We start from the raw sequence: 13914 nt of genomic DNA on the forward strand, positions 1-13914 counted from the left end.
TATCTAGGTTGCCGTATATGGTACACGTAGCATGTTTGTTTGCTTGCTTGCTTGCTGCTCAAGTGGTCACTCTTGAAACATTTGGTTGCTTTGGACAGAGCCCAAACTGCAATGAAAGTTGAGCCCTGCATCTGTTCTTGCACTTCACAAAGACGAAAAAACATTCTATGCCCTTCAAAGCCCAAAAAAGTTATGAATATCAAAGAGAAACAAAAAGTGCACAGATAAAGCTTTCAGACAATCAACTCATATATTTATAACTGTTCAGACAGCTTGAAAAAAGCCAAATAAACGTGCAGAGAACATTAGTTTATAGAGTAGAGTAATAATATATAACATTACATAACATATTGCCATATACATAGCTGTGATGCAGTATTGCAAAATAAAATGTTCACTTACCATTTTGTTTGAAGCGCTGTACTCGTTCTTGTCATTCAGGTGACACTGCCCATCATGAGGATGCACGAGTCCACCGAGCTTTCCGTCCAAAGCCAAGTGTGGGACGTCATCCGTGGCAAACACCAGAAGATGATTGGCCTCCTTCCTCCAGCCAATCTTCTCCTGCCATGAGATCAAACTTTTTATTTCACAAACTTATATCTCGTCTTACAGCTTACACGCAATGTTCTGATTATTAATATACTATATTGTTGGTCAGCTAAATACTGCACAGTTATATCCTATCTACATGTAGTTGATGGATTAGTTATGTTACATAATAACTTTCAACAGCATAAATATTCCACATTAAGACATATTATCCTCATAATTAATATGGTCACTCATTTATTATTTGTACTCCAAACTAATTCATGTCAAACCACACAACTATTTAAAACGAACTGAGAAAACATTTGTTGTGTCTAATATCCTCAAAGCAGACAAAATACTACTGGTGCTTTAGATGACTCAATAACCGAAAACATGATATCACACATAAGAAACATACCAGTCTCAGTAAAACAACTAGAATAAGTGCTAGCAAGGCTCTGCTCATTCATTCAGCACAAGCCACACGGTCTCGCTCGAACGTCCGGTGATCCTGTCATTTTCGCCCAAGCTAATATTTTTATAGTCCATGACATACAACATTTGTGCGTCGCTTTCAGAATGCCACCTGTATCTTATCTGAATAAGGATTACATAGCAAAGCATAAAAAATAAGTGTCCTTTCAAGAAAGATGTAAAGAGAAGAAAAGGTCTTCCTTTAGGATGCTTAGGGAGTCAAAGATGCTGGGGGATGAAGGGGCAGTATGTACATGCTGACCGACAGCTTACCTTACACACAGCAGCCTGCAGAATGGCATCAAACCCCCCCTCCGGCGCGTCCCTGTTTCGTGAAACCATCTGCTTTTGCACTTCTTCGTTGAAACGATCCACTTTGTCCGTAAGAGACAAGAGGTGACGGAAACCAAACGTGGGGACACAGTTCGGGAACAACTTGTATCTAACAGATGGAAATTAGAATTGAGAATTTTGTAATAATCAGAAAACCTAAACTAATATGATTATAGCAGAGATAGCTTTATTCTACCTGATGAACATTGTACATTAGGATGAATTATACATATATATACAGTACATTAATACACATACGTTTTGAATGTTTTGACTTTTGCAGTGGCACAGTAAGCACTGATGTGGATAAGTGCATAACCTACATGGTCACTGATGCGTGATAAGCTGAAAGTGCTATAATGGTTCTGCGACATCAGTGTATTCTGGCACACTTTAAAATATTACGATTACGTTAGATCAACATGATAACCACAGGGATAGCAACTAAAGTAGAAGCTTTTTGATTTAAAATAAGTTTACTCTGATCTAAACTAGGGTTTTACATTTTAGGTGTAATATATTTCTGTTCAATATTAGTTAGTAATTATGACATGCCAAGTGCTTTCAGAGTAAAATCATTGACATTTTATTATAGGAAGGGAAAACATTTTTAGACACACATTCACTTCTACAGATGAGAGTTGCGTGTTCTGATCTTAACAAGGTGTTGTTCCTTCGAATCAATTATTTTCTATGCATATCAAAGCGTGCTTAAGGACAAAAGGTATGTAGTCATCAGGAAAGCCCATCACATACATGCGAGAAACATCACCCAAGTGCTGAAATCTCTCGCTTACCCATTGCAAGGGTTGTCCTGGTACTTGGGGGCTGTGTAAGAAAAGGGTGATATGTTCTTATCCACAAAAGAACCGAACCCAAGACGGAAGTTACTTGTGAGTTTCCTCATTTCTTCCGCCAGTTTGGTGCCCAGGTTGCGAATTGTGTCGAGATCATCCTTCATGGAGAGCGAGAGGTCCATCAAATAGTACAAATCAACAGGGTAGTCCTCCACAGGACGCACTTGTACCTCAAATGAGGTCTGGTCACCTTAAAGAGACAAGGGTTATGCAACTATTGGTTTGGAACAGGGACACAGTCAATTCAAAGTGTACGCAGATGACAGACGCATACCAGGCCTTAAGCTGAGAGAGATTTTCTGTGGATATATCTGGACGACATCATACTGGGTCGATCCGGACTTCTTGGAACTTAGGGGTTTGCTATTCAGGAAAGTTTTGCTACTCTTCGGATTCTCTATAAAAGGTGCATCGCAGCCTCTTTTGAGTAAATTCTGGCTTAGGTCACACCGTGAGGTGAGTGTTCTTGCTTGTCCAAAGTCCTAAATCAGGAAAAAGATCATTTTAAAATAAACAAACCCACAAACGCAGAAAGGGAGATGATCAAAAGCTTTGGCCAACATCCAGCTCTAGATGATTAAAGTGTTGGAATAAATAACTAGAGATTTAATGGACGGTCGACCTAGACAGCAGTTCAACACACCTATGATGTCTAAAACTGTACTGTCTGGGTTGACAGTTTAGTAGGTTTGAAACGACTTAGATCACACACCTCTTGCGCGCACCAGGCGCAGCTCGGGTGAATGAGAAGACATTCCTCACAAGATGTGGCACTACCGCTCGTACACACATTAAGACCTAAAAAAACAGGAGAACATTCAAAACAGATCAAACCAAGAGTCATAAACTGGTACGTAGACGTACGCAAACGTTCTGAACTGCATTCACGTTTCATTTATCCAAAGCATTTGCATTCGAGAGAGGACGACACTATGTAACGCGATATCAAAATCAGAAAAGCCCGAGCAAGGACAAAGATGCAGGTGAAAATTTCACATCCGTTCGTCTGTCAATTTGACTAGTACTTTTTATCTCAATAGAATGAGGCAAAGAGCTTTTAAAGGCAAATACATGTGTTCGCTAAACACTGCACGAGTGTGTAAACTGAAGTGCGGGTACTAACCTTTGACATTGTAAATAAATATGTCCAAGACCAGGCAAGCTAGAAGAGCAGGGTGACGTGTGAATCGGCAAAGTTTCCACATCATTCCTTGCAAAGACCAACAATCCCGCTCAACGTAAAGGAGGGTTTTGTCCAAACATTAAGACACAACAGAACGTTTTCTAAATGGAAATCCTTCCTCTTTGCCCGTTCTCCTCTCTGCCAATTTCACCCACTTTGCAGCGGTATATACATGACTGAAGTGAATGTCCCCTGAAACCGGGAAACATGCGAGTGAACCGCACCAACTCGGAACAATAATCCGCACTTGAAGTTTTAGTTACTGTCGTACTCTGGTTGTTGTCTGTTGCAGAGGTTCACATCCATCACGACTTCCATCTTCAACAGGAGCCGTTTAACATTTCGTATCGAGTCTGTTTTATGTTTACACAGTTAAACATCAATCCTCCGGTTCTTTACAGCGAGAAAGTTCAGTACTTGGTGCCCTGCCGCGTCTCTCGCTTTATTTTAAACTCCGCCCATAGAGACGCTGGACGTTTCTTTCACCAACCCGTATTCCGAACAATCAGGCGAAAGGGCGGGGCTTGTTGGAATATGGGCGGGGAAATAAAAACGCTGACCGAAGGCGGACCCTTATTTTGTATGTTTGGTTAGAAAACCTCAGACTAGTTCTTAAACCTGTAAGTATATAACTTACATTAACTTTATATACGTATAAGTACATTTGTACACGCCAGTAGAAACATTTGATTGATGGAGGACATGTCTGTCTGTCAATCTATGAAATGCGACAGTGGTCTCCAGGCCAAGTTCATAACAGTGTACTTTGACATAAAAAAGGCATATGAAACAAATATGGAGAGAAGTATTATTAATTAAAGCGTCAAGGATAGGATCATTGGATGTTGACATTTTTATTCAAAAAAAAAAGGAAAGTGAAAGTAGGGATTTTTAGAGCATCAATTGGTATTCCTCAAGGGAGTAAGTCCAATGCTTTTTATTATTACGATTAATTACATTTGTGACAAACTATAGGAAATGGAGTGAGATGTGCTATGTGTGCAGAAGATGCCGCTATTTGGAACAAGGGTTCGAACATACATATCACATGTATCTGCTTGTTTCCAAGCAGGCTTTAAAAAGGTGGAAAATGGACTATAGGTTGGAGTTTTAAAATGTCAACCAGTAAATGATGCTATATGGTGTTACGCAGAAAAAGGAAAGCTTCAGAAAATATAGAATTTTATTGAAGAGTCCATGTTTTGAAATACTTAGAAATGTGGTAAGATGAAAAGATATACCTCGAAAAAAAAGCATATAGACGAAACAAAAAAATAAGGTAGAATGTCTGTGATATCAAGCCTTGATCAGATCTTTTTCGGATTATGGGTGCATGGTATATGAGGGAGCATCTGATGCATTATATAGGAAATTAGATAGGATACAATACGAGCAATTAGAATATGTTTAGGAGTTGGTAAAACTAATCCAACCAGGGCATTGTTGGTTGAGGCAATTGAAATACCATTAAGTTTGAGAAGAATAAAACTATCCGTAGTATGTTGGACTTCAATTAAGAGCCATTCTGGAGATCATATTGCCTAAGATGTGTTCAATGATTGTTGGGAATATACAGCGAAAAAAGGAAAGGATTTGGATGGAATATGAGCAATTAGCTGACAAGTATCAAGTTGACAACATCAAATCAAGTACGTAACCAGTAAGGGGTGAAGGTCAAATGTGGGTGATACCAGAAGTTGAAATAGAGTGGGAGGAATGGGTAATATTAAACAGAAGGTAAAAAGATATTTGCAGGAAAGATTCTATGCAAGTTTACATACTGTATATATACACTGACGGATCAAAAGATCCTAAACACTAGAATTGAAGGTGTCCGTATGTAAAAGAGTAACATGCGCACTGTTAATTTATTCCATCGAAATTATAGCAATTCTAGTGGGTCTGACATAGGCAGAGGATGTAAGCCAAATAGTGGTGATATGCTCTGATTCTGCATCAGTATTAACATCATTATATACATATCAGTCTAAAAGATTTACTGAATGAAATATTAACTTTACTATGGCGTATATAAAGAACAGGGATAGTGGTTGGTTTTTGTTGGGTCCCAGCCCATGTGGGTATAGAACGGTATGAAGAGGTTGATAGACTGGCAGAAGATGCTCTTAAAAGGAAGAAATATATTAATGTATCTAAGTAAATGGGAAGCTAAAACGATAATCATAAAGAATATTTTAAGGGATTGGCAAGAAATATGGAATTTAGCGAATATGGCACTGGCATATTTTAAGATATGTCAGGGCAAGTAATTTTGAGTTGAGATGGCCTGGGACTAGTCTTAAGCCTTGTCTTGGAACTGGTGCTATATGTATTTCATTTGCATTGGATTTTGTGTATAAAGATGGAAATCCTCCACATTTTAGTCACCCCTGCACTCTATCCACCTGCATTTCCAACTTTTTATATAAGACCTTTATACAACTCTGATTTTACATTCACAGATGTTCTATGCTTCCACTTATTAAATAATGCTAGGAAACAAAGGAAATGTATTTTATTCAAGCAACACAAGCAAACCTTAACATTTTTTAAAACAATTTGAAAATTGCTGAAAACCGGTCAGGAACCAAATCTCTATTTAAGAAAAATGCCTGTTCCTCTGTTTTCACGGTCTCAATTCACTAAAACAAGTATAACATTAAAAGAAAGTTACAAACAGGCCTAAAAAGGAACTGACAACTGAACACCAGTCACACTGGTCAAGTAAAGGTTTACAAGGCCTTAACAGCTGCTCAAAGTTTTACAAACTCAGACACACTTGGAGGAAAAGTCCTGTGTAATAAGCTTAGAAGTCATATCCACTATAGTGCTCAAAGTAAAACCTCTAAGGATGCCTTGATTCATGTCCCGCAGTTTTAACATGGCATCAACAATCCTCTGACGGTCTACATCTGGATGGCGTTCTAATAGCCGGACCATGATTGTATTAAAGCTTCCTGTGTCGACATAGCGGTTTGGCACGCAGGTACCGGAGGCCGTGGGTGAGTCACAAACCTTGGTCAACCTGTCAACACTACAACGTGGTCCCTAAGACAAAGTAAATAAATGATTAATGTCACAACCGAATTGTAACAATAAAATGTCAATTTGACTTTAACCCACATTAAATGTGAAAGGTAACTTAAATTCTAGTGCTTCATACTAACTCTAGCTGTTGCACCCTTGGTTCTCAGTCTATTCATTTCTTTTTTACTGGTTTCTACAGCGTCGTGAGGCTGATCATTTAACTTCGGATGAGCTGAGGTAGGCCCACACAGTTCCTGTACACAAAGTTTGTGTCCTTGGAGAGTGCACCCATTTAGATCTTTAACAGCTGCCTTGGCATCATTGGCGCTGTTGAGGTAAACAATAGCAGCCCTAAATAGGCAAAAATATGATTACAGTTCAATAGTGATTTACTAACAAACTATAATATTCTAAATTAATACAAAATATAATTATTACATCCATTGCTGTCAATTTATTATTATACCTTTGACAGTCTGGGTGTGGTTCCAGTTTTGTTAAGATAGCAAGCGGATGTAAACATACTAGTTCAGCAAGAAATTCACATTTAGTGTCCAATTAAAAACCTGTTGGCCTGCTGGTTTTTATAATCCACACAATTTAGAGTCACACAGTTGTGTAAAATGTACTGGGATTTTAATTTGAATAGAGAGCAACATGTGCATCTAAAGAATTTGTACTTTTTATCCATCACATCACAGAATAATTTGGCAAATATATTAATTCAAACTGTGAATAACCCAAATAGTTGCAGGATGCAAGATATACATGTCCGTTACACACCGTACAATATTGAATACCAAATATGCACAGAAATGTATGTGCGCATTGAGGGTGTGGGGTAATATTCGGAAACTATTTCGTTTGAGGATACCATGTCATTAATAAAGCAACTAATTCTTACCTGATATTGTTGCTGAAAGTGGAGATGCTGACACCTGTGGCATTATACTTCTCAAACCAAATCAGAATCTCCTGCTACAAAAATATAACATTCACTGGCTTTTGCTGCCTCCTAGAGGCTATCATTGTCTAAAACCGTTACATTCACACATATACTGTACCCTACCTCAGTGACACTTCTTGGCAAGCAGGTAACGCACAAAATGGAGCTATGATTTGAGTTCTCCTGATCAGTCCCTGTGAAATAGTACCAATGATCACAAAATAATGTCCTTCTTGCAACCCCAAGTTTAGTTATATCAAACAGATTACCCAGCCCAGACTGCAACAGTCATTACTGGTTTTCAGATAACAAATTCAATCTCAGGATTAATTGAACACCTTTTTGCTCCATTTTGTGTATTATATTTTCTCTCCCCTCCTTTTGTTTCTCCATATTTCCATCCTGAAGTTCCTCCTCAGCATCAAACCATGCTTCACTTCCATTGAGATCCTTTATGGCACCTAGCATGGTATAAAGAACATTGTTTCACAATTCCTGTGCTTTTTCCTTAACATTAACATCATATTTTATTTTACTGGAGTTTCCATGATGCTTGTTCGAAGGTACTGCAGTTTTGCCTCTGGTGCTGCGGTCAACATGTTCATCCTATTCAGTTGAAGAAAGGACAAACAGTCTGAATGTGACGGACATCAACTATCACAATAGTTTTCACAATAATCAAATAAATAACAGTTTTCAGGGCCTAAAATGAACACCCGCTAAGTGCTAAATGTTAACTGGCTAGTACTTGCCAGATATTCTGTAACTGTTTTAGGTACAACTGCGAATTGGAATATTAAATTGTATTAAATTATATTATATTCAACTAAATTTGACCTGTAAGCGCGATCAAAGCCACTTTTGAAAACCAAGGAATTTTTGGTTCCTATCAGTTAAAATAAACCTACAATAAATAAATTAGACCTTTCGTTTCTTTGTAAGTAGGCAAACTTAAAAAATCAGTAGGGGATCAAAACATTATTTCCCCCACTGTACATTTATTTGTTCTGCTGAACACAAATGTGAATGAATTACCTATACGAATACTTTACGAATTACCTGAATGTCTTCAATGTTCTGACACAGAGGTACGCTGGTCCCTTTATCTTTTTCCTCCAACAGATGGCAATTTGCAACGGCACTGCACAAAATGAGAATATTGTGCATTTATGAAGATGTATGAGGCAACAAACAATCATTTTTAAGATCTCAGAGATATCATACCTTCCTAGGCAGTCAAGTGACCCTAAATGGGCCTCAAGCACCTACAATGAGAAATTATAAATGTCATCCTCCATTCACAGATATACTTCTAAATCTTCCAATGTTTAAGTTCTGTCATACCAATGTTGGGCTGTAGTTTGTCCCTGTAGTCATTATCTTTTGAGAGTCTACTGACAGAACCTTGAGATCATCTAGGGGAGTGCCTGCCAAAATCTGTCTCATCATGTCATGGTAATCTTTCTCTAGTGTTTTCAGAGTTTCTGATATGATGTCAGGCAGTGCACCAGTCCTGAGGAACATACAAAAAACAGTCAGAATGCTTAATTGAACTTTACATGAAATCAGGTAAACTCTGTCATTGTCTCAGACACAACTATAAACAATTTGTATGTTTTTTTGCATGGCACAGTGTAAAAGGAGCACAACACTGACTTAAAGGTCCAGTTTATAAAATTTAGCAGCATCTAGCAGTGAGGTTTTGAATTGCAAACACCGGCTCACTCCACTGCTCGCCCTCTCCCTTTCGAAGCACTATGCCGCCTGACTCTGACAAAGATGTTGTCATGTTTTCGCTTCTTTGACAAAGGAGATAATGTATTTACGATGCGAGCACAGTAGAGCAGTTTTTTCCATTTAGGGCTACTGTACAAATAACATGTCAAATTATATTTAGATAGAAATAGCTTATTCTAAGATAATAAAAACATAACGCTTCATTATGTAAAGAGTTTATACACCTCTGAAGACATCTTATGTATATTATATTGCATTTCTGTCAATAGATCCTCCACAAAATTACACATTGGACATTAAAGTTTCAGGTAAGCACGTTAGCAATTTTGCCTGGTGATGATTTCCTTAAAGGGGATGAATAGTTAAGCAGTCTCTTACCCCTGATGAGCTGTTTCACCAAGTGGGGAGGTAAAATAGCATCTCCAGCAGTGCTGTTGGCACATGATGTACTGAAGACCAAGAAGACGCAGCTCTGCTCGTCTTGCCCGCTGGGCACAGTCACACCCGCTGACATTGCCGCAAACATCACCACCAGGATTAGGCCTGTGAAGATTAGATGCTTCTGAACAAACACTTTAAAATATCGTCATTCCTGATTTGCATAAAGTTGAGCAATTCTCAAATTTGTCACTTCCTGTCGCCAACGGTCACTGGCCCGAGAACCATTTGTAAATCATACCATGCGGAGTTAGGCTCACATGGAAACATAACTGTAACCGTTCCAGACCGTCGCTAGAATAGTTCAGCACGATGGTGGAAAAGCGCTCGACAACTCTAGTCAACCTTTTTAAAAATCTCAGGAAACGTATTGTTGACAGGATGAAATTACATTTAAATACACTGAATAAATAAATTATTTTAAGGACTGCAGCCCGATGTATCAATTGAAATCTTTACGAAGGTGTAAATTGAAATCACTAAATGTCATACTTGTGTTAGATGACGTTTCCCTGACATGCAAACAGAAGGAAGAATTTCGAAAGTTAGGACATTACCTTGACTTTTTATTCTTCAACTGCTTCAGTTCCTTCTCCATCTCCTTAAGCTTTATGAATTCCTAAGATACAGATTTTCATTATAAAAAGTTCATTTTAAACTCCAATCATGTGGCTTAGGAATGAAATACCTCTGTAAGAATATCCAAGTCAGCCATGTAGACTTCAGTTACGATGCTCTTGTCAGATGTGGACGTTTGCATGCGTGTATCCTTTATAGTGCTGATAGGTAGTGAGTCTGTATCAGTGGCAACGCTTTGGCTGGCTCTCATCTGCATGATCTGACAAACCTCTGTTGCACGTGTAGATGTTAAACCGGCTCTGAAATCCCCACAGGCATCAACTATTTGGTTCACAAAAGATCTTGGTGGTTCCTTATTTCGTAGGTCCTCAACATGGTCTCCTGAATCATTGGCCAGCTCAAATGATTGGCCGAGAGGGGAGAAGCAATCCACAGCACTGGCCATGGTGGTTTCTGAGTGTACATCTGATAGTTCTGTACTTCCTTTAGTAGCCATGATGGAATCGTTGAAGCCTGACTCCATATGCTGGCTGCCATCACTCAATTCAGTGTTATTTAAGCTTGTGCTACTGAAACTGTAGTATTCTGGCATGGTTTCCTGATCCACATCAGCTTCCGATTCCTCATACAATTGTTCTTGGTCATTCTGGAAATGGTTAACTCTCTGAACATGACTCTGCATATCCAACGCCAAATCAAGAGAGTGGTTTGCTTGGACTGTAAAGTCATGGAAGTGCTTGATGTCCTCCCTTTGTTCTACTTCCTCCCAGAGTTGAGACAAGCACTGGGCTTGTGCATTACATAATCCTTTACTGGAGCTGCCATACCTCTGCTGGCTGGTTTCATTTTCAGAAGTTATAACATTCAGCTCTTCCCTCACGTTACTAGGTAGAAGCTCAAGGTCATTCTCGTTTCCTAAACCAGAAAATATATCAGTGTACTAGTTGCTACTGATGTTGAAGTTAATGGCAAAAGCAAAACACATCTCACCTGAGATGGAGTTTTCTTGCTCTGGAATTTGAACATGTATGCCGCAACGATAACACTTCTTAGTACCAAATGGAAAAGTGTTCCCACAGTTTTGACACTGGGATACACCAGATAATGTTGGAAACCATGACCTAAAATACAGCCACATTGCAAACAGACCGAGGTTATCATTAATGATATTAATGAGTACCATTTTAAAATTGTGCATTAAATAAAGCATGATTCTCAAAACTGATATAGATCCTACTTGTGGTTTGATGACATGGTTGTTGGAGGGGGACTGCAGTGTCCTCTGAATTGTTCTGAATGTTATAGATACATACATATATAAATTACAGGTCTAGAATACATTCTGTATGAACTGGCAAAAGTAACATTCAATCGCAATAAAGTCACAATCAAAATGTCACTAACTGAACAAACTCACGTTTCACATAAACCCACTTTCTGACTTCTACGAGTTTAGGGTGTCTTTGTATAAACTGGAGAAGTCCTCCCTCTTCTGTAGATGAAAAAGCACAATTTACCACAAGAAAAAACATATTACTTATTGACCACAAATGTATAATTGAAAACCTTACGTTGCACTAGTGTCCTGTCATCCACTGGTAAAGAAAGGTACCAGCCAAGCAACTTTGGGTCAGTAAGTTCCAGAGAATGATTGACCCGGACAAGATTGAATAACGAGCTACAGTATGACAGGCACAATTGCTTTGGTCAGAGTCACAAGGTATGGGCTTAAACAATTACAAAACGATATATAGTACAATGTTTCATTTAATTTACTTAGTATTGTTTATATTGTAGAAAAATACAAAAAAAACTACCCCGATCTAGGAAACAAAGACCAAATTCAGTATAGACCACTTTGGCAAATGTAAACACTGGCCATTTCATCATCAAAAACTTAAAAACTTTGCATTCTTGGAATTGAGAAACGGCCAACGGTTCAGATGCACTTCCGGTTTCTATATTTAATTTTTTTAAACTTCAATATTAAAGATATTCGTTTAACATTTTAATGTGGTTATGAACGTTAGCGCTGGCGAGCATGGTTTACATTTTCTGGAGTGGTCTATACATGACAAGTTGATGTGTGTCTGAGGTTTTTTTACATCAATAAATCTTAACGACGTCAGTCATTTAGCTTGTCTAGTAAGATGTCAAGTTGTAGAACAATTGGTTTACCTATTGATCTTTAGTTTCCTTTCATCCTCTGCATATGGCGGGTCATTTCTAAAGCCTTGAGAAGCTTGCAAGAAATTCAGCGAAGCTGAGTGAAAAACAACAAACACAAACAGTTTGTGAACTCCATCTTTACATTGCTACACAAACGTGATGGGTTTGCGCTGGGCGGATTTTCACACTTGAAATTCTGATTTTCACACTTTAAACCCAGGTCAAAGGAATACTTGGGTTATACGTTTTAACCTGGGCTAACGTTATTATTAGCATATTTGCGTTGTCAACCGCCATGACTGGTTGAATATTGCCTATATGTTAGTTAAATGTAACACTTAACTAATCTCCACGTGAAACGGTTTAATGTTTTGTGTAACTGCCTTTACCTGCAGTGAGGATCTGACTGACCACATTGTTTGGTTGGTTTGACTTACCAACGGTTTCGTTCACCGCGCGATACACACGCTGGTCGAAGGGATTCATCGGAGTCACCGCTCTCCCAGAACGGTTGTCGTATATGTTTGAATATGGTTCAAAAACATACGGTACCACGACAGGTAACCACATGTTTTAAAAACTCACACGATAACGCTGGAAAAACGTATATAGCAGCTATAATAACGATATTAGAAGGGGTTCTGGACGCATCTGCACCTCAGGCCTAACATGCAGCTCATAGGCTTGGCGCCAGTTAATGACGCTGCTGCTGTTCAATTATGAACTAGTATGTAGTACGTAGTACGTAGTACGTAGTATACAATTATAATTGCTGACGTCCTAAATCATTAATGTTTTTTATAACCTCTGTAACAGCCAACTACCCTACTATAAGTAAAAAAACAGTGTATTGAACCTCTGTGGTCTCTTTAGTTAGTTGTTAAGTTCACATTTTAAGAGTTGGACGTCCTGGTCACGACCACCGACCGGGGTTTATTTAATGTAGTTACACGTGTGGCCACTAGAGGGAACACATAGCACGATTAATAACTCGCCCCAGAGAGGGATTCTAACCGTGTAATAAACAGGGCAATTATATTAAAAAACAAAGTATACAAATCGAACTATTAAGATACATTTTTAAATGTCTTAATCCGTGTGTGTCTCAGCAGTATGACCGTTGCTTACGAGGGGAAATGGGGAAAAACAGCGGCGAGTGATTAGGTCACGTGTCAGCTCTATCTTGCTCCATTGTACTTAAAGATGTGCTCAAAGCAAATGGTGTGCATTAGCTGTCGGATTTGATAAGTGAAATCAATACTTCTCTAAAACACAGTCATTAGCAGACCACACTGCAAAATACATGTTGATGGATCCCCCATTAACTTTTTTTGCATGAGAGCAATATGCAGCTCCTCCCTGTTACATTAGTAAGTTATGTAGTATAAAATAAACTAGAAATAAATCGTTGTGGTGACAGCAAAGTTATTTACAGGTAGGAGGGTTCAAAGGTTAAGTGGCTTCCTTGAGCATATGGGGTAGGGGGTCGTTTTCACGTTGATCAGCAATAACGTCTCTTTTTTTGGCTACTGGAATCATATTGGTCTTAACTATGTTCAAGGTTTGGGTGTTTCTTTAACAATAAAATGGCACATGTAGTCGGGCGATTTCATGCAAATGTCAACCTTAAGATAAAA

At 38.6% G+C, this 13914-nt stretch overlaps 2 protein-coding genes across 3 annotated transcripts in view; both read right to left on the reverse strand.

Moving 5' to 3' along the window:
• Nucleotides 1-3889, reverse strand: part of itgb5 (integrin, beta 5) — a 28182-nt gene extending 24293 nt beyond the window's left edge. Inside the window, exons 1-6 of the mRNA XM_079463741.1 lie at nt 3322-3889; nt 2911-2996; nt 2473-2680; nt 2139-2388; nt 1282-1450; nt 403-564 (exon numbers count right to left, since the gene is read on the reverse strand). Coding sequence (XP_079319867.1) covers nt 403-564; nt 1282-1450; nt 2139-2388; nt 2473-2680; nt 2911-2996; nt 3322-3406 — 960 coding nt within the window. The 5' untranslated portion in view covers nt 3407-3889. The remainder of the gene's footprint in view (nt 1-402; nt 565-1281; nt 1451-2138; nt 2389-2472; nt 2681-2910; nt 2997-3321) is intronic.
• A 1832-nt stretch (nt 3890-5721) lies between these two features.
• On the reverse strand, nt 5722-13237 carry rbm44 (RNA binding motif protein 44). Of its 2 annotated transcripts, none has more exons than XM_079464567.1 (18): nt 12715-13237; nt 12287-12371; nt 11680-11786; nt 11526-11600; nt 11346-11400; nt 11099-11229; nt 10218-11023; nt 10087-10148; nt 9470-9634; nt 8699-8867; nt 8579-8619; nt 8414-8495; nt 7891-7960; nt 7693-7815; nt 7478-7548; nt 7313-7386; nt 6549-6759; nt 5722-6429 (listed from the first exon to the last, which is right to left on the reverse strand). In XM_079464567.1, exons 1-18 carry the CDS (start codon nt 12845-12847, stop codon nt 6151-6153), a joined length of 2739 nt encoding a protein of 912 aa, XP_079320693.1. In that variant the 5' UTR covers nt 12848-13237; the 3' UTR covers nt 5722-6150. The 2 variants fall into 2 exon arrangements, with proteins under 2 accessions (XP_079320693.1, XP_079320694.1); XM_079464568.1 differs by having other exon boundaries at nt 5739-6429; nt 6549-6735; nt 12715-13017.
• Between the last annotated feature and the right edge of the window lie 677 nt (nt 13238-13914).

This window comes from Barbatula barbatula (genome assembly GCF_947034865.1).
Source record: "Barbatula barbatula genome assembly, chromosome: 9".
Classification (NCBI taxonomy): domain Eukaryota; kingdom Metazoa; phylum Chordata; class Actinopteri; order Cypriniformes; family Nemacheilidae; genus Barbatula; species Barbatula barbatula.